General features: G+C 50.6%; 1 protein-coding gene and 1 long non-coding RNA gene across 2 annotated transcripts; one reads left to right on the top strand and one right to left on the bottom strand.

Moving 5' to 3' along the window:
- Positions 1–2229: 2229 nt before the first annotated feature.
- On the bottom strand, positions 2230–18523 carry Emx1 (empty spiracles homeobox 1). Its single transcript, XM_003469001.5, has 3 exons — positions 17573–18523; positions 11753–11937; positions 2230–2792 (listed from the first exon to the last, which is right to left on the bottom strand). Exons 1-3 carry the CDS (start codon positions 18093–18095, stop codon positions 2625–2627), a joined length of 876 nt encoding a protein of 291 aa, XP_003469049.3. The 5' UTR covers positions 18096–18523; the 3' UTR covers positions 2230–2624.
- Positions 18524–19840: 1317 nt separating this feature from the next.
- Positions 19841–21924, top strand: LOC134471302 (uncharacterized). Its single transcript, XR_010040660.1, has 2 exons — positions 19841–19980; positions 21162–21924. It is a non-coding gene; the product is annotated as an uncharacterized LOC134471302 (long non-coding RNA).
- The last annotated feature ends 1983 nt before the right edge of the window (positions 21925–23907 follow it).

Genomic DNA, 23907 nt, shown 5'->3' with positions numbered 1-23907 from the left:
TCTCAGCTGCATCTGCGTCTCTTCAAGAGAGACTTTGGTTTGTTCCCTGGAGAGGGCCCAAAAACTCCCAAATTAGCAAACCTGGCAAGCCCGCAGCTCAGAAAATAGTTCATCCTGATTCCATGTTTTTCAGGCTCACAGAAGCCTTTATTAATGAAGTCACAACACCAATATTTACCGTCTGCGGGAGAGGCACAACATGGGGGATGGATGGGCCTGCAGCGGGGACTCCCCACCCCGCCCCACAGGCCTGGTGGGGAGATTGGCAGTTTTCCCCCAGGTCCTTCCCAGCCCTTTATTTGCATGAGGGGGTGCTCTGCTGTGATCTTCCTGGACCCTTCCCCCCACCAAGCAGACAGGATCTAGGGAGGAGCAGCTCATCTATTCCTCGGTCCCCCACTGGGACCAAAAGGCACCTCTTCTTGCCCTCACCCCAACTGTATGTGCAGTGCCCTCCAGAGTTCACCCCACCTGCTCGGCAGTGAGAGAGTTACCTCTTGGTGTAACCTGGACTTATTCAGGCGAGGGTTTTCCAGATGTGAAGGATGCATTCTTGGTAAATGGAATTAGGGGCGGTGGCAGACGGATTTTTGCAAAGCCCTTTGGTTTCTAGCATTGACTGGACACAGGTGAGGCGGGTAGAGGAGACAGTGAGTCCAGTAGGCCTGTGGGACCTGGATCTGGCGTCCCACAGAAGGACCAGTGTGCTTGGATCTCTGCATGTGGCCCAGGCAACAAGGCCAGGCCTTTGACATCTTTCCATCATGTTTCAGAAGGATCCAGCACCCATAGTGTACTCACCTACTGCATAAACAAAGGCACAGCACAGCAAAGAGCCTCAGCTCGCTCAGGGACTAAAACAGGTGAGACTGAAGCAGAGGGCACCAGAAACAAGGCGGGAGCAGCAGAGGATGGGGAAGTGGAGGTGGTGACAGGCTGAGAAGAAGGACAGGATCCTATTTGGGTGTGAGGAAGAGAACCCTAGCTGCAGTGTGGATGGCCTCCTTTGAAATGGTATCCATCCTAGACATTCATAGAGGCCCTCAGGGGAACAGAGCTGGGCCTGGCCAGGGGCCGGGCATCTGAGGGTGCTGCACTGAGGTGGAGTGGCTGGGGGAGAGGAGGAAGCTTGAGGAAGACTCCCAGTTTCCCTTTACCTGAAGGTTGTTTGCTGAGGGGGCAGTCCTAGAGGGCAGTAAGGAAAGGAGCCCAGCAGTGAATGTATTGGGCTTGAGGTGCTGAGGAGTGTGGGGTACAGCAGGCTTGGCAGCGGGTGCCTAGAGACACAGATAGAGGAGCCAAAGAGGGGTCTTACGAAGTAGATATGAAGGCTGGCAGAGGCACAATGGGGAGGACTGACCAGGGTCAGCAAAGGCAAACAATGCATGGATGAAGCCCAGGAGCTCTCAGCGAGGCCAGAACAGGTGTCCACGGTACAGAATGCAGGCAGGCGGTAAGGAGAGCATGGCCAGCAGGCCAGAGGCCATGTGAGTCTGGACAGGAGGCCAATGACTGTCATTAGCATCAGCAGAGTGCTGGAGCAGAGGCCAAAGAGCAGAGCTTTAGGGAGCACATGAGGGGTGAAGAAGTAGAGGCGGTTCTCCAAGTGGGAAAGACAAGACTATTAGGAACACAGGTTTGCTTTTCCAGAATGAAGAAAATCTTGTATGACCAATGAATGAAGGACAAGTGAACAAGGGACCTCAGGGCCCTGCCTTGTCACTGTTTCCTGCGCCAGGAATCACTGGGGTCTGGCACAGGCTCAGCCTCAAGCCCTGTCTTGGGAGCTGTAATCTGCCCAGGGGTTCTTCAAGGACAGATGAGTAGCCTGGTGGGGCCAGGACGTAGGGTTGAGAGAGTCAGCCTCTGTGACACCACTACACTGTCCCTCTGGTTTCTGCTCAACTGGAGAAGCCACCTAAGTCTCTATAAGCTCCCTCACTTGACTGTTACCTCTCAGTGAGTTTGGAAAAACCTGGCCCTGGCCTCCTTTAAAACACAGGTGGCCCTGTCCTAGTCTAAAATCAGTTTCTCCTGCTTGAGAGAGAGCTGGGGTTAAGAGACCAGTGTTGACCATCAACCAAAGGAGAGAGGTCAGTAGATTGACCTTGCCCATCCAGTTCCTCACCTCAGGCACCAGGTCCCTGAACATACTTGCCGTACCAGCCCCACAGGCCCCAGAGCTGGAACCCACCACCCCAGCCTCTAGGGTTGGAGCTGGATGCTGTGTCATTGAGAGAGAGCTTTTTTATTATTCCCATAGGGAAGGGAGACACAAGGGGATCACTAAGAACTACAGTGGGTGCCTGAAAATAAATTAAAACCAAAATGCATCAAAACAAAAGGAAGATAAGAGAGATGGAGAGCAGCTGGGAGGCTGCAGCGGCAGGCAGCCTGCCCAGGCAGGCAGGCTCTCCATGGATAAGGCCAAGCAGTCCCAGGCCTCAGCCAGCCCATTTCCTGTCCTTCTGCTGGTGGTGGCCCCAGGCTCCAAGCCACATGGGGCTGTGACCCGAAGCCTCCCTGTAGCCTGGCCAGGGAGTGACCAGAGTCCAGCTTGGGCCCCCCAGGGGCCTGGCCAGCAGCAAGCAGCACTCTGCCCTCGTGAGTTCATAGGTGATCCCCTAATCATTAGAGGTGACATCGATGTCTTCCCCGTTGGCCTGCTTCGTGGCAATGCGCCACCGGTTGATGTGGTGCGAGCCCTTCTTCTTCTGCTCAGACTCTGGTCCTTCCTCCTCCAGCTTCTGCCGTTTGTACTTTGTCCTCCGGTTCTGGAACCACACCTTCACCTGGCCAGGGAGGGAGGGGGCACAGGTGAGAAACACCCAAGAGGCCCCAGGGCAGCCAGACGAGCTCAGCACTTGGGGTGAGCTGGGACCCTGATGGGGAAACTGAGGCTGTGCAGGGCAAAGGTCCCTTCCTCCAGCCAGCTGCCACAGAATGGGTCTGGAGGACTGCTCTTCTAGCTGCAAGTGAGATGGGGCAGGAAGAGGATACTGGGCCAGAGAGAGAGAGAGAGAGAGAGAGAGAGAGAGAGAGAGAGAGAGAGAGAGAGAGATGGTTTTCCTGTCTCTCTCTCAAGCAAACGTGAGGGTGGGGGTTCTGGAGTTGCTGATCATCCTGGTTCCTGCAGCCACAGCAAAGCAGAGAGCACATGTGAGACATGCCACTCCACCAGTTTCTAAAGAAGAGATAATAATCGCTTCACTGCAGGATTGAGTGAACAGTCAATGCAAGAACATGTGACAAGCCACAGGTGAGTTCCCAGGGAGCCCATGCCCTGGACTATCCCCACACTCTTTGCTGCACAAAAAGACAGAGCAGACATGGCTTTATTAGCAGGAGATGGCATCCGTACCAACAGCAGGCCCTAGAGCAGTCTAACCACACCTGGGTGTCCCAGAACTGCCCCTGGAGGCTCTGACCAACATGCTGTCAGAGTCCTTCATCAGAGGACCCTTTAAGAGCTTCCTTATGTGGATTTCCCCTGCTCCACATCAAGCTGTGCAGCAGGGTGCCCTGTCCTTGGGTGCCAGCTCCTCTGCAAGCTCTTGTCCTTCTCGAACAGACAGAATGGAGAGGAAGTGTATCAGAGGCCCCATCTCAGAGTACTGCTCTGTCCTTCAGTGGCAGCTCTAGACTGCCTGCCTGCCTACATAGTACTGGTCCTTATGGCTCATCCACATGTGGGAACAAGTCACAGGAGAAATCCTGAGGGAAAAGATCAAGCTCCTGGTTGAACATAGTGAGCCCTGTTCCCCTCTGTGTCAGGCAGTGATAGCCCTCACAATGCGAATGTTGAGGTTCAACCTTGAAATTGGACACACATCCTCCATGATGGGGAAGGGACAGGTCTGTGATTCCGAGATTCTCCAGGAAGCCTCCCCAACCTTAGACTCATCTCTAATTATCCCCTGCCTTTTTTTTAAATTATCCCTCTCTTCCTCCTCCAGTGTTTACTCAGGCCAGACCCAAACCCCACTCAGAGCTGGCAAAGGGAGCAAGGCATCTACTGTGGCTGTCTCTTCCCTTCTCTGGGCTTAGGTCCCTCATCCACAGGAGAAATGTGTTTGGAACCTTTGCAGCTCCAAGATTCCTCCTGGATGGAGGCTCTGAGGGTGCCCAGGAAGGGCACACAGGGAGAGCAGGTTGCCAGACACAGACGGTTCCCTTGACATGTTAACTCACTGAAAAGCAGGTCAGTGTGCCTGCTGCAGCTGTGCAAAAAGCATATGTTGAGCTGCGGGGGTTGAGTGGTGGTGGGCACCTTTGGGCAGCAGTGGTAGCTGCTGAGAAGAGATCCTGGACCTTGGGCAGGGGTGAGGGAAGCTCTTAGAAAGGCCACCCAGTGTAGCCCCTACAGCAAGCACAGGCTTTAGCCACAAAGCCAGGCCGTGCAGCCAGAGGCAGGCCTGGCATCCAAGTGCCTGCACCACGCAAAGCAGAGACTCGACATGAAGGAACTCTAATGCTTGGTACAGCTTCATGGGCCAAGATGGAGGAGCCACCTCACACACCATCAGATACTCCTCTCTGTCCTCTCCACTGAGTCTTACCTGGTTTTCCCCTCACAATCCCCCTCTTCACCATCAGGATTCCCACTATACCATCTGCCTGGCAACTTGATTTTAGAGCACTAGGATAAGGACACCACAGCCAGCCACAGAGAGGAAGGCTGGCCCAGGAAGACGCAGGATTCCTTGCGAAAGGGATGGAGTAAGGGCATGGGGTTTCTTCCTTTATTTCCAAGGCATGAAACACACCTGTAGCCCATGTGTCTCACTAGGTATGCATGGGAGGAAGGCAGATGCTCTGGATGCAAGGGCATCTGGATTTCATGCCCACCTATTGTTGGGCATAGGGCTGGTCATCAATGGTTCTCAGCACAACCATATGGCAGCCATCCCAGCCCCTGCCCTCAGCCCCAGAGCCTGCTGTGTCTGTGCCAGCCAGTGGGTGGGTGAGCTCACCCTGCCTCCTGTGCATGACTCACGGTTGGATGCAGGGCTAGGGTGTCATTTCTAAGAAGCCCAAGTGAGCTGGTCATAGGAGATCCCCAGGTGATGGTGGATGACATCGGGGACAGAGGGTCCCTCCTCGCACCTTTCTTCCTCCCACACATGCTCCCAAGTCTCCTGTGAAGGAAACGGCATTCACACTGGTCTCTAGCAAAATGGACCCAGAATACTACCCTCACCCAGCAACACTGACTCTAAGAAGTAAAGCACCCATGGTGGAACTGCAGGCACAGGATATGTGCCCAGCCCAGAGGCAGCTTCCTGTTATACCAAGGAAAAGGTGATGCAGGGTATTTTCTCCATGGAAATATTGTGGTCAAGGAAGCAGCTCTCTAGAAACAAGGAAACAACCCTTCCCTAGGCAGCTTGGCATCTTCTGGAAAATAGCCTTGGGCTGAGTGTCCAGATGCTGTTTACAGACTGCTAACGGGGACACTTATGACTTCATAATGCTAGTGACAAAGCTAGGATGCACAGCACTGGCACAGTGTGGTCACAACCATGGAAAACAGAATCCATGGATAGAAAAAAGACTAGAAACAAATGTGCCCAAATTATGAGTGATTTTTATTTCTTCTTTCCACTTATCTGAATTTTCTTTAATGCATTATTAACAATAGTTTTTAACAAATATGTATGTGGTGCTGGGGAATGAATATAACGCCTTGCACATGCCAGACAAGTACTTTATCACTAAGTTATACCTCCAGCCTATTGAAATTTTTATTTTAAAATAGGATCTCACTTGGTTTCCCAAGTTAGTCTTGAACTTACAATCCTCCTGCCTCAGCCTCCCAACATGGGATTACAGGAGTGTGCCACTATACCCAGTAATAGTTACTTTTCACTTGGGAATAAAAGAGGAAATGAGTTCTGAATATAACAGATGAGAGTGATATAAAATTTCTACTTAGTAGGGCAGCTCTGGAGTCACCTAAGGAGAACAGTGAACCTAGAAAGAAAGCAGGTCATATGGTGTGGCCGCCAGCCCATAGGAGCCAGCTAGCCTTCAGAGGCTGTACCTGTTCTGCACCCTAACCCAACACCGATACACTACTCACCTCTCTTAGCCCCAAAAGCACAGATAGAATGTTAATTTGGGATCCTTTCAACCAACTGAAGTCAGATTGTTTCAAGACTCCCCACTTTTGCCTGAGTTCCCAAACTTGGAATACTTTCACTTGGCCTTTAAGATCCTGCTCTGAAGGTCCCAGACAGGATCTTCCCACATGGTGACTTGACCTAACCTTGTGCTCTAAGGAAAAGATGATAGGGCAGACCTGGAAAATGGGAGGAAATCAGTAGAAGAGGAACAGAAGACTAATAATCAGAAAAGGGGTTTGGGAAGTGCTGAGTGTTGGAAAGATGGGAGCCTTTGGGAGGGATTATTTTAGAGGACAATTTTACAAGTGAGTCGATTCTTAATTCTGTGTGGCAGATTGGATTGTTACTTCTTGAAGGAATGGGAGGGAAATCCATTGTTGACAGGGGCAAAGCTCAGGTTGAGTCAGACAAAATGAAGATGAAACTACTGTGGATGAATGAATGTGTTAGTTCTTTAAAGGGCCGGCCAGTGTATGCATTAAAGTGAAGGCATGCGTGTGTTAATATATGAGTAAAGGCACAAATGAGCCAATAAACAAGCAAGCTCCAACTCTACCCAACATCTTAGAGCAAATCATATTTTACCTTTAAATAATGTGCTGTTTTGAGTGAAGGGAGTCTAGACCCCTTCTTTTTTATCACTTCTTCAACCTCAGCCCTGCATATTTTCAGGAGACCTTCTCAAGGAGTTCAAATATCCGTATGAAGATCTTTGACACAGGAAGCTTCTCCTTATGTTCTACTGTTATCTGTTCTGCTTTAATTTAAGCCTGTCATCTTATTCTGTCATCCTCAGACACAGAGAAAGTCCTCAGAACAGACAGTTTGGAGACATCAATCAAGTTACCCCTCAGCCTGCTTTCTCTGCCCTCTCCTCTGAGGATCCATTTCCTTTCATTTGTTCATGTCAATGTTCCCACTCTCGAGGTCAAGCCTAATGCCAGGCTAAGCTCAACATTTATCCCCCAAGCTGAGATCACTCCAACTTCACACCAACTATGGTATAACTCTTTTTTTGTTGTACCGGGGGTCGAACTCACAACCTCATAATTACCAGGCAGGTGCTTATGCCACTGAGTTAAATCTCCGGCTCTTTCTGTGTCTTTCCATCTCCTCTTCTCTTAGCCCATCCTGGGCCCCCCCTCCCCCCACTCTCAGGGAGACATCACAATACCCACTAGCCTCTCCAGGACCATGTTTCTTGTCCCAGCTCCTTGTAGAACCACTCCAGTCTTATTTACCTGCTCCTCACCCCACCACACAGGACTCCAAGAACATCAGAGATGCAGAAACTCTTGAAGAGAAAAGCCAAAAAGGGACACATCATCACAGAACCACAGAAAGCTAATAACAAAAGTCTCCTGATTTCCCTGAAATTCAGGGAAGCTTAGACAGCTCCCTATCACCCATCCTCCAAAGGATAGAGCATTCTAGATGAGGAAGGAACTTCTAGAAGCTTCTTTTGCATACCTCTGGGGGGAAACCCACAAATGGTAGACTACACACTCCTGCCTGTCAATACCTTCCTCCTTGCTCTCAGGCTCCAAGATGGTAGCTGGACTTCATGGCTCCTTCGCCTTCTTACCCTGCCATCTCAAACCTTTCCCTTCCTTGCCTTTAATCTAGAATCCTATGCATCCCTACAAGGCTTTCAGGCAGAGATCTCCTGGAATCCTTCTGCCCACTGACCACCTTCATCCTGTAGCGGTGACTTCAAGGGGACTCCAGGCACTCATCCTTGTATGTTCTACAAGTGTCCATACTTTGCATTTAGCCGCCACCACTGAATGAGTACTCTCTAAGGTTAAGGATCACAGTTTTGCATCCTTTTCCCTCGCAGTTCAGCTAAACTCACAACTAGGCAAGGTCAAGGCAGAACTACTCAGAGCAGAAGGGACATCTGGACACATTGACCAAAATGATCTTCCAGGAATACCTACATGCTTCCATTCCTGCTAAAACTAATGTACCCCCTCACATGAACATATACATCTACATAGAAGCATGCAAGTGGCACTCACACTGTATGGTTGCCTCAAGGCATCAGGTATAATATCATCTGACCTTTGGGCATCAATTACAATAAGTCATATTCATTACACACACACACACACACACTCATTGTACTTAAGTCTCCAACCTGACTCAGGGATTAGTCTGTTCAACAAGTCTCAAGGACTAAAGCTGAGCTAGGTACCTTCCCTGTCGCATTCAATAGCTATACCATGGCAATGAAGAGCAAAATAATTAGGACCAGATGGAAAACTTCCATTTCCCAAGCTGACCCACTGACCATCCCAGGACAAATTCTCTATTCTTGGCAAAACATAAAGCCCTACACCAACAACAAAATAGCATCATCTGCCCACTCCCAAGATCTGGTACTGAAGCTTTGGGAGTACAACCCCCTTTTCCTATTGCTCAACCTTCCCAGAAGCTTTATCCACAAACCAGAATTTCTAGCATCTAAATCAACAATCAGCTATAAAAGTGCAAGGAAAAGAGAAATAGAGCGAGGAGAGAGACAGTGACAACACGCAGCAAGAGGAATGACAGATAACATTCACATATGTGAGATTGAAAGGAGTAGGTATATTCATTCAATGCAAGTTTATTGAGCATCTATTCCATGCTGGGCACTGAGCCCAGCCCTGTGAGAAACAGACAGGCTACAGCCAAGATGCTCAAGCCTATTGTTCCTCAAAATCATCCAGGGGACTGTTTTTAAACTTTCTCCTGGAGTCTATCATGTACCTTCTAAGACAATTTCCTAGGTGATGCCTGGGAATCTGTATTTTAAGATCTCCCTATGAGATGTAAACAGCTTGATATTTGGACATGACAGATAATTAAACAAGTAATAACAGTACAATGTGATGCATATTATGATTGTAGGGAAAATATACTGTGAGCTCTGTGAATGTGGAGGAGGGATTATTTAGAGATACAGAGAAGTAGAATATAAATGAGCCACAGAAACTAAGGACTAGAGAAAACGCTGGAATTCATTTCACTCAGTGGCACAGATACATCAACTGAGACCCAGAGAGAAGACAAAGCCAGAGCTCATGGGATGGTAGACAACCATCCGCTGACATGAATAAACTACCGGTTACTTATAGCTGTATTTAGATAGAAGTTTGAGATGGATAGACACAGAAGATGAAACAAAAGAGATAATCAACAGATGGGTAAATAGCAGTTACTGTTAGGAAGAAGAACATGTAATTAACAGAAAATAGGAAATAATTTTTAAATTAACAGATGTAGACGGATAGATATAAAACCGCTATTCATGAGCAGATTAGAAAGCTCTGAGCTACAAATGTAGTTACTGACAGCAGAAATATATAGCAGGGTGCTAATGGGAGTAACCGATGTTTGACAAATAGTTGACAGCTGAAAATGACAGTTAAACTTGCCTGGTAAATACTAAGAGGTGGATAGATAATTAGTTAATGACATAGCCTCTGTCAAATGATAAGTTATGAGGACAACAGAAAGTCAACTCTGATGATGGAGACCAGATGACGAAGGAAGAGGACTAGCCTGGAGGACATACAGGTTTGGTTCTTATTAGGCCACTAACCTGACATATTTCTTTAAACAAAGGGAAGAAACAGACTGGGGTAGGAATTAATATTATTTGAGTTTTTATTAGGTGCCTATAATCTTTGCATAACCTATAGAAAATCAGAACTCAGAGAGGTTGGTGATTTGTCCAAGGTCACACATTTAGTTAGCAGGGAGGTTTGAGGTCATATCTTTCTGACTGTGCTCAGTTCATCTCTATATTTTGTGATCTTCACTTGGAAAGAGATGTGGCCCCCATGAAATTCCTCATGCTCAAAGTTCCTAATTCTACAATTTTTTGTTGTTCCTTTGCAAACATCAGCTTGTTTTAAAGGAAATGAGATTGGCCATGCATTCTGATAATAAATCTGGGTATGTCATTTTATTCTATCTGATTTTATCTTAAATATATGTTTGAAAATCTCAATAAAAACTGGCATTGTGAGGTGCAAATATTGATAGGCAGCTAGATTCAGTTTGAAAGAAAGTTAATTAAAAGTGCTCTCCCTGAGCTAAAAAATGGAAAATTTAAAAACAATGACATTATTTCAACAGGTGCTGATCTGTGAGTGGTAGGATTACAAACTCGTGTTTTCTTACATTTCTGCAGTTAAAATTTAATAGATATTACTTTTAAATGCAACATCCCTTTTAAGTTGAGACCGTGTTTTAAACAATAATTTTTAAAAACCGCCTGCCAGGAGCCAAAAGAGGTGCTCCTAATTTATCTTTCAAACATAGTTCTCTTTTAAAACATTTTTAAAATTAACTCTGTTGCTTTAGGAGATTATTCTCTGCAGTTAAAGCAGCTCAGGAGCAAATCTGAAAGCGCACTGGTCTTGCGGTGGAGCCGGGAACCACGCGCTGGTTGTTAAGAGGGGCATCAGACCCACACTGCAGTAGATGCCAAAGGACCACAGGGCCAGGTTGGGCCAGAAAACGGGTCGCGGTGAGGTTCTCCAGCTCCCCCAACAGGCTATTTCTTACCCTAGCTGCCAGTGGGAGGCCCCAGGCCGGGACCTGTTCAAGTGGGGACCTTCCCACTGTGCTGGGACGGGAGGTGACAGTAATACAGATGCACAACCAAGGGCAGCAGGTGAAATGCCAGCGGGGTGAGCAAACCGTTGGGCTTGGAAGTCACCTTTCTCACCCTCAGCTCCGGGAAATGGCAGGCACAGAAGGCCTCTGGGGCAGCACCTGGACTGAGGGTCACTTGGCCGGATCAGTACACCTGCCTGGGCGGACCAAGAGCTTAGACACTGCTTCCAGGTAGCATATATTTATGGGAAAACGCTTAGGATGAACTCAGTTTGCCTTCTTACAGCGCCCATCTACTTCTTTTAAAAAACGTTTTCACTATCAGTTACAAACATGCTACTGGTAAAACTGTAATCTCCCCAGCTGAAGCCCCCACCAATGCCTCTGCAGTTTATCCCTCCTCCCCCAGCCCTTGACACGACAGAGCACCCCCGAGACCCGGCCTGTTTCCCTGCCCTCCTGCGCCTTGCTAGAGGCTCCTCCTGCACACAGTCTTAGTACACGCCAGGGCCAGGGCCATCTCAGACCTAGACAGGAGCTGGCTGCTCCCAGCCTCAGTCCCTCAGCTCCGACGCCGGTGGCTCGAGGACGCCTGGGCTTTCTTCCCACACAACACTACTGCACACAGCTGCGGCCTCGCTAGCTTTGCCCACGAATAGCCGCGCTGCCCGAGCCAGGAAGGCCAGGCGCCCCAGGGCAGTGGCTGCACAGATCCCCAGGCCGCGATCGGTCCGGAGAACCGGTGCTGCCCGCTGGCTCTCTGTACCCTGGGCGTCCCGGGGCACCCACTGCCACAGGCCGGGTGCATCTAGTGCCGGGCCTCTAGTACTCCTCGGAAGTCTGGTGGCCTCAGCACCCGATCGGAGGCCAGGGCTAAGAGAACAGGAGCGCCCGGCGGCTCTCCGGGAGCCAACCCCGGCCGGCTAGGCGAGGCCCAGAGCCGCGCTGCACGGCCCGCCCCGCCTCCCCACCTCCCGGCTCCATCGGGCGCAGGGCAGCGCGGCCAGGGTTATTACCTGCGTCTCGGAGAGGCTGAGGCTGCCGGCCAGCTGCTTCCGCTCGGCGCCCACCACGTAGTGGTTCTTCTCGAAGGCGCGCTCCAGTCGCAGCAGCTGCGAGGGCGAGAAGGCCGTGCGGATCCGCTTGGGCTTGCGCGCGAAGGGGCCGTGCAGAAGCAGCCCGTCCTGGGGCACGTCGCTCGCTGCGGGCCCGCGGCCGGTCGACGGCAGGGCAGCACACGCAGGTACAGACAGAGAGAAGGGGCGCCGTGAGCTGCAGCCTGGAGAGCTGGCCAGGGCCAGCCTCCCACCAGGCTCCTGCGCCCCGGAGCCCTTGCTGTCTCTGCAATCACACCTGTCCAAGTCCACCCCGGTTCCCAGCGTCTCCCCCACACACGCAGTACTACTCCCAGGACACACTGAATCTCAGGGGCTCACTTCTTGGGACCGAGAGGTGAGCCCAGGCCCGGTGAAGCCCCCATCTGCCCAAATCCACACTGCCTGGAAGCCAAGGGGGTGGCAAAAGTTCCCTGGCTCTCTTCTCCTGTCCTTTCCCAGCCGCCTCCTCTGGGCCCCTAACGGTTTGTTTTTAATTAAAAATTTAATTGAAAAGTAAAGTCAGGACTGGTTGTCCAGAAGGTGATAAGGGCAGTGAGCAATCAGATTCAGATTCAGAAACTACAAGCTAGGACTCTCCCTTTACACCTGCTTAAACTAGTCTTTGCAGCAAAATGCCCTGGCTACTAGCCCTTGAAAAGTCTTGCCAACAGGCCCAAAATTTGTCTTGTAAGAGGTAAAAGTAGGTCAAAAGCTAGGTCCACCCTTGGGGCAGCCTCTGGAGATCTAAAGTCAGGGTTATTCCTCCCCTCTTCCCGACATTTCTCTCCCCAGTCCTTAAACTGTCTGGAGGCCAGCTGCAAGGTTAAAACCCAGTCTTCACAGCAGATTCTTACTGCTCTCTGATGAGAAAAGAACCTACTTCATCCCGAAAAGTGCCATACTCAAGAAACAAGAAAATAAATATCTAGATGTCATCTTGCTCTTTAAAATATATATGGATATAGGTTTCTGCATGGGCATGTGTAAATATGCTCCAGTTTCTCTACTGTCTTTCTCTCTCATTCATTGTATAGGATTATTGAAGTGTGATTGTCCCTTGGCAAATGTTGCACTCTGCTCCCACACTTAGGAGGACTGGATGAGGCTGGAGTGGTGGTCAGTGTTAAGGCCCAAAACAGGCATCCACCCACCCTTTGCCCCCACTCACAGCAACACTCCCCTACACACACACACACACACACACACACACACCACGGCTCTCACATGATTTCTGCCTTAGCTGCACATGCTCACAGACCCAAAACAAGCCCTGACAACATCGCCTATGGTTTCTCACACAGTGGCATGTTAACAGTCCCCCTGACCCATCAACAACACAGAGCCCTAGATGGAATGTTTTGACAAGACTTAGCCGTTGAGATTGACTGATCCAATTAATTTCTTCAGAGATGGCTACTGGTTTGACTCAATTTGACCTATTGTTTTGCTTTTAAAACAATGATTTGACAATTCACCCGAGATATTCCATCTTTGGAAACATCTATGTAAGTGAAATAGAAACACATTATGGAGATGCTATTGCTAACACTCTCCAGATTACTCTCTCTGCTGGTAGAATCTGCCTAACTTTCTCCAAGTCCTTTGGCTTTAGAGACTTATGCAGGCTAATTTCATTGGACTTTGTGGTAGGACATGATTGCCAAGAATTGAGGGGCTACTACTTCCAGAGAAACAAGCATTAACCTCTAGTCACCTTATCCATTTCAAGCAGCTAGATCTGGGCTGATACAAAAGTCAATGGGATGATATTATAAGCAAGTGATAGAGGGACACAGTGCCCAATGAGCCACTCAAAGTGGAGCAAGCCCCAAGCCTCAGTTTAAGTGAGGTGGTGGAAAGACAGAGTCAAGGGAAGCATTCTCCCACAGAAGGCTGAGAGAAGAAAAATGAAACTGCTCAGGGGGAGTACAAAGGATTAAAGTCTCTGGGGCTGAAGACTAATGTAGTGGGCAAGGGAATGTGGGGAAGGCATACAGGAAGCTTCTTATTCTTGTTAAAATGAATTGCTTCAGAAAACATTGCTCTGAGTCCCGGTGATGTCTCCACAGTGGTTTCCTCTGAACAAATGAACCGGAGAAAGAGAGAGAATTTAAAAAACAAAACCAAACCGTAGCTCATCTCAGCATTTGGATTTAGCCTCCAGCTGGCCTAAGCTGGTCAGCACAGAAAGCCCCACAGATGTGAGTGAGTGGGGTGCAGAGGTGTGCAGCACGCCTGGGGCTGGGAAGGCACGGGTGCACGCTGCTGTGCTGTGCCTCCTTCACGGCTGTTTTGTGTCAGTCACCTGTGTGATGGAGTGGAGTGCTCTATATTTTTCTAAATCCAGAGTGAAGGATGGCAGCAAGAAGCTCTGCCCTGACATGCACGCTCCTTGCCTTTAGTCTGGCTAGTGTTGGGGAAAACTAAGTTGCTCGTGTTCTACCTCACTGAAAGAATGGTCCCAGTTCACTGTGATGTCTTGGTGTCCATCTGCATACGCAGGAACACAGAAATCCTTTTAAGCCAACATGAAGAAGGAGGTGATTGGGAAATTATCCAAAATACTGTTAAACGATAGATCGGTTATTTGATTCCAAAAGAAGTAGGGCTTTTCTCAGAAAGAGGATGTTTAGTACAAAACTAACTGCCCCAAGGTGCTGATCAATTGTTACTTGTTTCTGAAAGGACAAGCAAGGGTACCTTAAGTTTCTAGCTACCTGAGCCCCTTTTACTCTAACCTAACGGTTCGGTGCATTCAGTCCTAAGGCCTCCAGCCTTCCCTGCTCTTCAGTTTCTAAGGCTGGACCACAAGCTTGGAGCTGGGGTGCAGCCTGTTTGGATGACAGCAGTAATCAGGCTGTGAGGATGTGCTGCCAGTTTCAGACCAGGACAAGTAGAAAAGTGGAAAGGGACTGTTGTTACAGCCTTCCCCGGAGTTAGGAACTTAACGTTCTCCACCCCACCGGTTTTCCCACAGCCTCTTCGGGCCTCTTCAAGGCAATGGCTGGCTGGGAACTAGTAATAGATACTTCCAGGAATGAGAAAGCAGGAAGCCAGAGCTAGGGGTCCAAAGCGCCTGGGCTGAACAGCAGTTCTCTGGAGAGGCTTCGCTGGCCAGAGACTCCAGGCTGGATTACAGGGCGGAGGGGCCTGGGGCTATGATTGAGCGAGGCAGGCCAAGCAACAGAGATTACCTCCTGCCTTCCCACCTCCTACCGGAACAAAAGCACCCTTTGAAGCTTCGGCCCATTACCAGCGCCAGTCGGCAGGGTTGGTTCTCTCACTGACCCCTCCCGGTGCCGCTTTCTTGCCTTGAAAGTTCTTGATCTCCAGGAAATAGCACCAAAATGTAACCAATCTGGCTCTTCGCAGGTTCCTCTGCTGCAGGCTTTGCGAGCTGCCCGGGTCTCGGAGGTCTTGATCTTTCAGCGCTCGCTTTTCCTCTTCCACAGCCTCGCTCAGCGGAGATGCGGCTTCCCGGAGCGCCAGGACCGCGCAGCTTGAGAGCGCAACGCACAGAGCCAGAGCGCAGACACATTTTCTTTTCGTTCGGGTAGGGTTTGGTTTCTTGCTTTAAAACGGGCTGAAAAGAGCATCGCAGAGACGGGGTTCTCTAGAAAACGCGGCGCCGGAGGCCCTGGGACGGCTCCGCTCTCAGCCCAGAAGCGCTGCCAGGACTGGAGAATGCAAAGCCGCGAGGCGCGCATCGGTCTGCCGAGATGACTGGCCACAGTACGTTAGGGTTTGAAAAGTCCTTCAATACCACCGAATTTCTCAGTAGGAAAATGCGGCCACAGTTGGCTCCATCTCCGCGTCCAGACACGGTTCTTGAGAGAAAAATCCGACCGTTTGTGCAACTCGACAATTTACCCACTGAGACTTGTGGCTCAGGGAACAGCGGCAATTTCCGAGGGAATTGCAGAGAATTTATCCAGCCTCACCTGGCCAGGGATGCCAAGAAACGGAGCTGAATCTCTCCCAAGGCGTCTGTTGCCCTCCGCAACCCTGGTCCACTTGGGTGAAGCTGGAGGAGCAAAAGTGGTGCGGCAGGCAATGGATCCGGGACCCGGGATCCGAAGCAGAGGGCGGCGCCCGAGTAGCCATCTCAGGTCAAGCAAAGTGTCTGGACAGGGCTTAGGACCTGCCACCCCTCCTCATCAAGCCCCTGTCCCCTTCCCACCTACCTACCCATCTACTGCGGGCTCATTAACTGCCGAGGTTCAAATTCTGCCCGTGGGCAGCAGATTTTGAGACCCAGACTAAAGAATACCATTTGGGATCCGGGTAAAATCGAATGAAACCTCGTTTTATCAGTAAATATTTATTTTTAAGTCATAGTAACTTTTTTCCAAAGTGGCTAACATTGTATTTCATTCTTTATCTTTTTTTTTTTTCCTTTTCTTGGATTTGGATTTGGAAAAATCTTAAAAAATCCAATGGAGAGAAGTCTACCCACAAAGATTCTTGTTCAAGTAATCACTTTCTCTAATCAATGGGATCTGCCAGGTAAGCATCTATTGGCCAGGTGGCACTGGGAAAACTGGACCTCGGAAAGCAGTTTTTTCTCAGTCAAGCAGTTGACAAAGCTTCAAGAAGCAATTATTGTGAGTAACTGTACCAAACATCTAATTTACTTTGGATGTATACACTTTGCTTACTATCAGATTAGCTACAGGAGGAGAAGCTCTAGCGTTGTTCGTTTCATTGTTTTACTAAAAGCAGAATAATCTAGCTCCCTCTAAGTAATGGAACCTCACATGTTAAGGTCTAGTCTACATTAACAAAATAAAACTGGGAATTAAAGTAATTTCAGTACAAATGAAGGCAGAGAGAGAGAGAGACCAACAGATTCAAGGGAATAAATGAACTCGAACAAATGAAATTCTTTTTTGGAAAAGTCAGATAATTCAAGTGTGTGTGTGTGTGTGTGTGTGTGTGTGTGTGTGTGGCCTATAGGAGATCTTAACTAGCAAACCCATTGCCAGGTGCCAACCAGGGGGCTAGGACACTACAACCTTAAAAGCCCTCTGCCCACGCCCCTTGCCCAGGAGAACTGTCTTCGGTCTGGCTGCAGCCTGGCGGGCCCCTCGACAGGGCCAGCGGTGAAGAAGCCAGTTTGCTTATTGCAAACCTTCATCAGCCTAGGTCTGAGAGGCGCTGGTGACTTGAAGAAGTCTGGCCAAGGTTGCAGAGAAACATCCCAAGACGTCTGAGCACTCCATACTGAACATTAACCATGCCGTCCACCTTGCCCGCTGCCCTGCTTCCCACCGGGCCGGGCACACACTGGACTTTACCCTGTCTTGATGCACCAGCGAGTGCTGATCCCTGAAAGTTAGTGGCGAACGCGAGAGCAAAGTATGGCCCAGGCTCGAGCCGGGGCGTAGGAGGATAGCGGGCCCTGAGCTCTTATGCTGGGTCTGACTCAATCGGGAGAGAGACCAGGCCGGCCTGAGGAAGGGCCAGGAGTGACTGCGAGAATGCGCCTGGGTTTGGCGTCCTGACCAGTCTCATTCTTGGGAAAGCCTGGAGGTTCCAGTCGTGCTCTCTGGGCAGGAGAACCACACGGCAGAGCACAGATGGATCCTACGGGTTTTTACTATGTTTGGGAACGGACCTCCGCGGACCTGCGCCCTTCTCAGCAACTTCTCAACAGCTCCGCGCGCCCCCGAGCCTCCCCCGGTCCTCGCCGGAGCTATGCCGGCAGCCCGCGCCGGCGGGCACAACGTGGGCACTCACCCTGGAAGCGGTGGCCGAAGAAGCGGTTCCGTAGGACCCAGGGGTAGAAGTGGAGAGGGTCCCGGTGCTGGGCGCCGAAGAAGGAGTGCGGGGGCTGCAGCGGGGAGGCGCCCAGCTGGTGCGCCGCCGGGTGCACAGTCAGCGCGGGGTGGTTCATGGCCTCGGGGAAGACGAGCTCCGGCCCTCCGTAGAGCGAGCGGCCGGCGCCCGCGGCCGCAGCGGCCGGAAAGCCGCTCACGAAGGCTGCCTCGGCTGCGCTGGGGTGAGGGTAGTTGAGCGCCGTGGGCCGGAGCGGTTCTTCTGAGGCTGCCGCCGCCAAGGGATGGGAGCCGGTTCCCCCGCCGCCAGTGCCCCCGCCGGTGCCACCGTCCTTGGCTACCAAGGACTCAATGGTAAAGCCCCGCTTGGCCGCGGGCTGGAACATGCTCCTGGCCGCCGTAGTCGTGCAAGACAGCGGGGCTCTGGGGAGCGCTCCGCGTCCCGGCGCTGCCGCCTTGCGGGGTGTGCACCCAGCCAGGCACATGCACACACACCCGCACCCCTCACCCCCTCTGCCCTCCCGCCCGCGTTCAGCCCCCGCCGGCGAGCCAGGCGCTGGGCGGTGAGGGGCGCGCTAGCCCGCGGCGCGGGGTCCGGCCACCGTGCGCTGCCGGGAGCGTCGGCCGCAGCGGGGAGCTCCCGGCGCGGGCACCAGCGCTCGAGCGCTGCCTGCGTTACTGCTAGCTGCTTCCAGGGCCCGAAGGCTGAACCCGGCTCCCTCGCTTCCAAGTGTAGCCCGGGCCGACCCGGGCCCGCGATCTTCGCTGCTCTGCCCCGCCGGGCCTCGGACGCTGCGCCGCTTGGCGCGAGTTAGCGGGCACCTGCCCCGCGTGCGCCCATTGGCCGCCGCTCACCTGCCCCAAGGTGGGGGGCGGGGCGGGGCGGGGCGAGGGACTGGGGTAGGGAGGGAGTCTGCAGTCGCAGGCAAAAGCTGGACTGGAACCTTTGGGGGACCATCTATCCCAGCGACACCACCGCCGAGGCACCCCCAGCGTCCTCTCGCGACTCCGCCCTTCTGCTGTCTGGTGGAACCCACGCTCGGGCCGGAGAGGTGTCTCAAGAGCCTGGACTCTGGGCAGATCCTGCATCCCTCTCCCCGCAGTGTGACCCAATTCAACACTCGCCCTTTCGTCCAGGGATGTTGTTTCAATTCTTAGAGAAGTTGGATCCCAGCAGTGGATGGGCGTTTGGGGTTGGACAGATAGGTTCTCCCGAGAACCAGCTCCCTGCTCTTCTGACCTGAGGCGCCCTCTTGCTCACCCAGCATCGGTTTCCTGAGAGCGATCTGAAGCTGGATGCTTGTTCCTGAGGTTTCGCGGCTTTAGGTTGTCATGAAGGACAGCTCCGGAATGGGGACGCTCATTCTTTCCTCAAGGAACCAAGCCGGCCCCGCGCGGAGAAAAGCCGCGGGATTGCGCACCGCAGTCCTCCAGCAGCAGCGCACGGCGCTCAAAGCAGCCCGCGCTTATCCATGCGGATACCGGTGGCTTAGACGCTGGACACTGGGCCTCGCAGCAGGGCGATCCACTTTCCTTGCCTTCTCTAATGGTGGGGCTTAAGTTTGTTTGGGGCGTTGTGCCTTGAACTCGAACTGGGCCAAGCAGCTCGAGCTGAACTCCAAGGGGACAAACGACCTCCAGGAAGGGCGGAAGCAGCCTGGACTCCCCGACCTTCACCTTTCAGCTGCGACCCCGGAGCTGCGGATGGGTCTGCTCCGGTCAGTTTCCATGTTGTGCAAATTATTATCCCACGAGTGAAGATGCTGTTGGCGGTGAGAAGCAGCACTCCACAAACTTCGCTCAGGCTTTCCAGGCCGCAGGAAGACGCAACGCCGAGGCCTAAGAGGGCTCTGAGCGCTGATGGGGAGACTGGGTCCCGGAGCACGGCTCCGCTTTCTCGTCGCTGGCAGGGTCAGTCCGGATGGCCGGAGCACACCCGCAGTGCGCAGATCCTAGCTGAAGCCCTGGAGCCCCAGAGTCCGGGGTAGGGGTGGGGGGCTGCCCGCGGCGCAACTCTGCGGGACTCCAGGCCAGGTCTTGACAGTGGCCGGTCACCGCGCGGGGAGCTTGCATCCTGGACAACGCTCCGGGGGCCCTCGCAGCTACAAAGCGGGTTAAAGTCTATTTTCCACTCGACTGCTTCGAAAAGCCCCCCGCCGCCGACGCCATTCCGGCCCCCTTGGGCGAGGTGGGGAGAGAATGACGGGAGGAGGAGGAGGAGGAGGCAAAGGGACCGCACCCTGGAGCCCTTCCTGTCCTGGGCAACCCGGGCCGGGCACTGCGGAGACGGCCCAGAAACGCCTTGGGAAGGAATTGCTGCAGAGTCCAAGGCGGTACCCTCGTCTCCGCTGATCTCTCCGGATCTTTCGGGTAGTCTGTGGGGTTCACCCATCTCTCCAGTTCCTGTCTCTGGCTATTTTCCTGTTGGACTTCCTTGTCCCCACTAGTCCCCTGTTTCTTCTTCTTCTTCTTCTTCTTCTTCTTCTTCTTCTTCTTCTTCTTCTTCTTCTTCTTCTTCTTCTTCTTCTTCCTTCTCCTCCTCCTCCTCCTCCTCCTCCTCCTCCTCCTCTTCCTCTTCTTCTCTTTCTCCTCCTCCTCTTTCTCTTTTTCCTCTTCCTCTTCTTCTCTTTCTCCTCCTCCTCTTTCTCTTTTTCCTCTTCCTCTTCTTCTCTTTCTCCTCCTCCTCTTTCTCTTTTTCCTCTTCCTTTTCCTTTGCCTCACCCTCTCTTGGAAGCACCTTTGGGAAGGGGACAATGGTTGGGTCATAGAACCAGATTTTCCTTCTGTGGGGAAGGAGCTGATAGGCACTTTGTTGGAACAAGTTCCCGCAGGGACGCACTTTCAGTTGGATGAGTGTCTGCACTTACACTCTGCAAGTAAGAGCCCAGTGCTGGGGTCTGTAACACAGAAGACAGGAGCTAAAGGCAGCTGAACCTGGCCCCAGGGCTTCGCTCCCCTAGATGCTGGATGAATCGACCTGGACCAGCAGTAGCTCCTGCCTCTCCTGCCCTCAGAGAGGCTGGGCATCAAATAGGCAGGGAAAGGGGTTTCAAGTTAACCAGACCATTCCAGCCTTGCTTTCACTCTGGCCACATCTCTTTTCATTCATGCCTGTTTCTGTCTAAATGGTAGACCTCTCTAATAACACCTCCTTCCTTTGTTGTAGTGTTTGAGGACTGTTTGACGTCCAGCTGTCTGTCATTAACTTCATTTCACAAATTAAATAGGCCACAGATGATTGGGGGTTCGAATCTGGTCACAGTCTGGGTTGAGCCCAGTAGTCGTGGCCTGAGCCAGGATCCACCCTTGTTCCTCATTTATCCAGACTGCTGCAGCAGCTCCCCCAGACTGGTGCCCAGAGCTGTGGGGCTGAGGGGTTGGGAGTGAGTTTCTGCTTTCACCTTTCCTCATCTTTCTCCCGATGTCCCTTTTTCTCACTTTCCTCTCCTGTAATTCCTTTCTTCCTTCATTCTGTAGATAGATCCGCCCTGCTTGGCTTCCTGTATTTCCACTCACCTTAGGGCCTCTTCTCTCTTGTGTTTCCCTTGCAGCCAGTTAATTTTTAAGAGAAAAATCTGTCACCATCAAGGAGTCTCTAGGCCTGCCACTGTGTTCCAGATTCAGCACGAAGGCTGCCTTCCCACTCCAGTCTCCGGTGCCCTCTCTCCTGCTCTGTGTCTCCCAAACTCTTACACCTCTCCCCTACTGCCTGCTCCCAGAGCTGGAATCAGACACCATACCTCCTCTCTCACCAAGCACCCCTCTTTTCACCTGCAGACTGCAGTGCGATCTCTTCCAAACCTGCTGTCCTCCCCCATCTTCAGTCCTCCCAGCCAAACTGCAGAGCTATACCAGAGGCTAAAGACTGATCATGGAAGACCAAAGTCTGTGGGTTGCTTACATTTCATTTCATTCCGTATGTGTCCAGCCACCGACACCCAGTTCTGACCTCCCCCAACCCAGAGCCTAGCTTCCTGCAGAGGAGCCTGATATCCACCCACGTGATGCAACCTGGACCCCCTGCCCTGGTCCTGGCCCCACATCAACATTTCTCCTTCCTAAATATTCAAATGGGGAGGGGAACAAGAGAGAGGAAAGGGGAGAAGGAAAAAAGGGAAAAGTAAAAAAAAAAAAAGTGAGAAAAGATGGAAAAGAAGCTTTGTAAATTGAGAGAGGAGGAAGGGTTGAAAGGGTAAGAGGATGAGGAAGAAAAAAACATTATGTCATGTACAGGTACAAATTCTCTGCGGTGAATGCGATTGTTATGTATATGTAAACATACCAGTAAAATCTAATTAAAAAAACACATCTCTCCTTCTTACTCTGATTTCTGGAATAACCTGCGTTCAAATCCTAATTCTTCTACTATTAACAATGAGACCTGGGAGCAGTGATCTTGCCTTGGCTTTCACATCTTAGAAGTGGCAAAGACCGTGTGAGAAATCTGACAGGACGAAATTAGATAGCGTGCAAAACACATAATCGGTGCCTAATGCCAAAGAAACACTAGGTAAGAGGCGTTGCCATAGCCTTGGTCCATGCAGAAACCACAGGATCGGTCTCACATCCTCCCTCCTGCTGGAAAGCTGCGGTATGTACCCTGTCTCCCACTCAGGTCTGGCAATTTCTTCAATAGAGTTTTGCTCTTGCAGAGGGTTTGGTCCAATACATCCTCAGCCATAATTCTTTAGCTTTCGTCTCCTGCTTCCTGTCCACCTTACCTTCATCTTTAGTCCCTGGCCCTAAGAAAAACCATTTCTGCCTTCATGTTTCCCTCTGTCTGTTGATTTGTCTCCTTCACTATCAAACTTCTGGTCTCTCCAACTCTTTTACTTCCTCATTCATTCAAGCCTTTGTGACAAGACTTCTTCCCTGTCACATTAGGAAAATGGTTACAAATTCCCCCAAATTTTCATGGTGGTGTTATTGCAACAGCTCCATGTGCATATGGAAATGCTGAATACATAACCACCTGATGGAGTTATTGCAAGACTGAATAAGTTATCATCTCCATCTGATGGACTAGAGAAGTCTCTGGCACATAGTAAGGACTTGGTAAATGTTAGCTGCTATTATTTTATATAGGTATACTGTCCAATGGGAAAGCCAACAGTCACATCTACTTAATAGATGCACCAAAAATGGATGGCCCAAATTGAGACATTTTGTAAATACAAAAAAATACTACACTAGAACACAAGAGGGTGTCTATAAAGTATTAAGAAAAATTAAACACCACACCAGGCATACTCATGCACACCTGTAATCCCAGCATTCAGGTGACTGAGGCAGGAGACTGCTGCAAATTTAAGGCCAGTCTGAACTACATAGTAAGTCAAAAATAAAATTATCAAATTTGATGTTAGGCGTAATGTTTAACAAGTATAAAATATCATATAAATATTTTATATTTCATGTTTTAATGAATATATTGCAGAGTTTTGTTGTTTTTCAGAAGGGTCTTCCTACATAGCCCGAGTTGGCCTCAAACTTGCAATACTCCTACCTCAGTTTCCCAAGTGCATCAGTTACATACATGCACACTACAGTCAGCCATGAATATGCTGTTAAATAAAACACATTACCGTATTTTTTCTCCCTCCTTAACTCTTTCTCTTTTTTACCTCTTCTTTCTTTCTTCCCTCCTCCCTTCCTTCCTTTCTTTCTTTCTTTGTTTCTTTCTTTCTTTCATACTGGAAGTTGAACCCATGGCCTTTGCACTGAGCTATATCTCTTTTTAATTTTTTGAGGCAGGGTTTTGCTAAACTGCCAAATTGCCCAGTCTGGACTCAAACTTGAGATGCTCTTACCTCAGCCTCTGAGAAAGGTGGGATTGCAAGCATGTGCTACCATGTCCTGACATCTGGGTTCTTTTTAACTTTTTTTTTTGAGACAGGATCTCACTAAATTGTCCAGTCTGGCCTCAAACTTGAAATACTCCTGCTTCAGCCTTCTGAGTACTAGAATTATCTTCATGTCTCACCATGTCTGGATCTTTTAAGCTTTTAAAGTGTAGATACTGGAACATTTAATATTACATACATGTCTCAAGTTAGATTTCTGTTAGGCAACCATTACAGCAAACACAGAGAATCCAAAAAAAGAGAGGGTAACAGGGTATGAGAGAAGGGAAAATGAAGCTCTTACAATTAATTATCAAATCTACCAAGAAATAACTATCAAGAAATTGTTGCAGTGTATTCTTCCAGCTCTTTCTAGATGTACCTTTCTTTTAAAAATATCATACTCTACATTGTTTTGTAATGTTTTGCATCTTTATACTCGATCATAAATACT

Source organism: Cavia porcellus, unplaced genomic scaffold (assembly GCF_034190915.1).
Source record: "Cavia porcellus strain 051 isolate PalLab524CR breed Dunkin Hartley unplaced genomic scaffold, mCavPor4.1 scaffold_18, whole genome shotgun sequence".
Classification (NCBI taxonomy): domain Eukaryota; kingdom Metazoa; phylum Chordata; class Mammalia; order Rodentia; family Caviidae; genus Cavia; species Cavia porcellus.
Note: the sequence above shows the minus strand (reverse complement) of the source record. Positions and strands in the feature narration are given on the sequence as shown.

Excerpts from the sequence above, each read along its gene's own strand:
- Emx1 (XM_003469001.5), bottom strand. The coding sequence starts at position 18,095 with ATGTGCCTGGCTGGGTGCACACCCCGCAAGGCGGCAGCGCCGGGACGC. Across the intron at positions 11,938-17,572 it reads CTTCGGCCACCGCTTCCAGG|CGAGCGACGTGCCCCAGGAC; the intron begins GTGAGTGCCCAC and ends GCGGGCCCGCAG. Across the intron at positions 2,793-11,752 it reads TCAGCCTCTCCGAGACGCAG|GTGAAGGTGTGGTTCCAGAA; the intron begins GTAATAACCCTG and ends CTCCCTGGCCAG.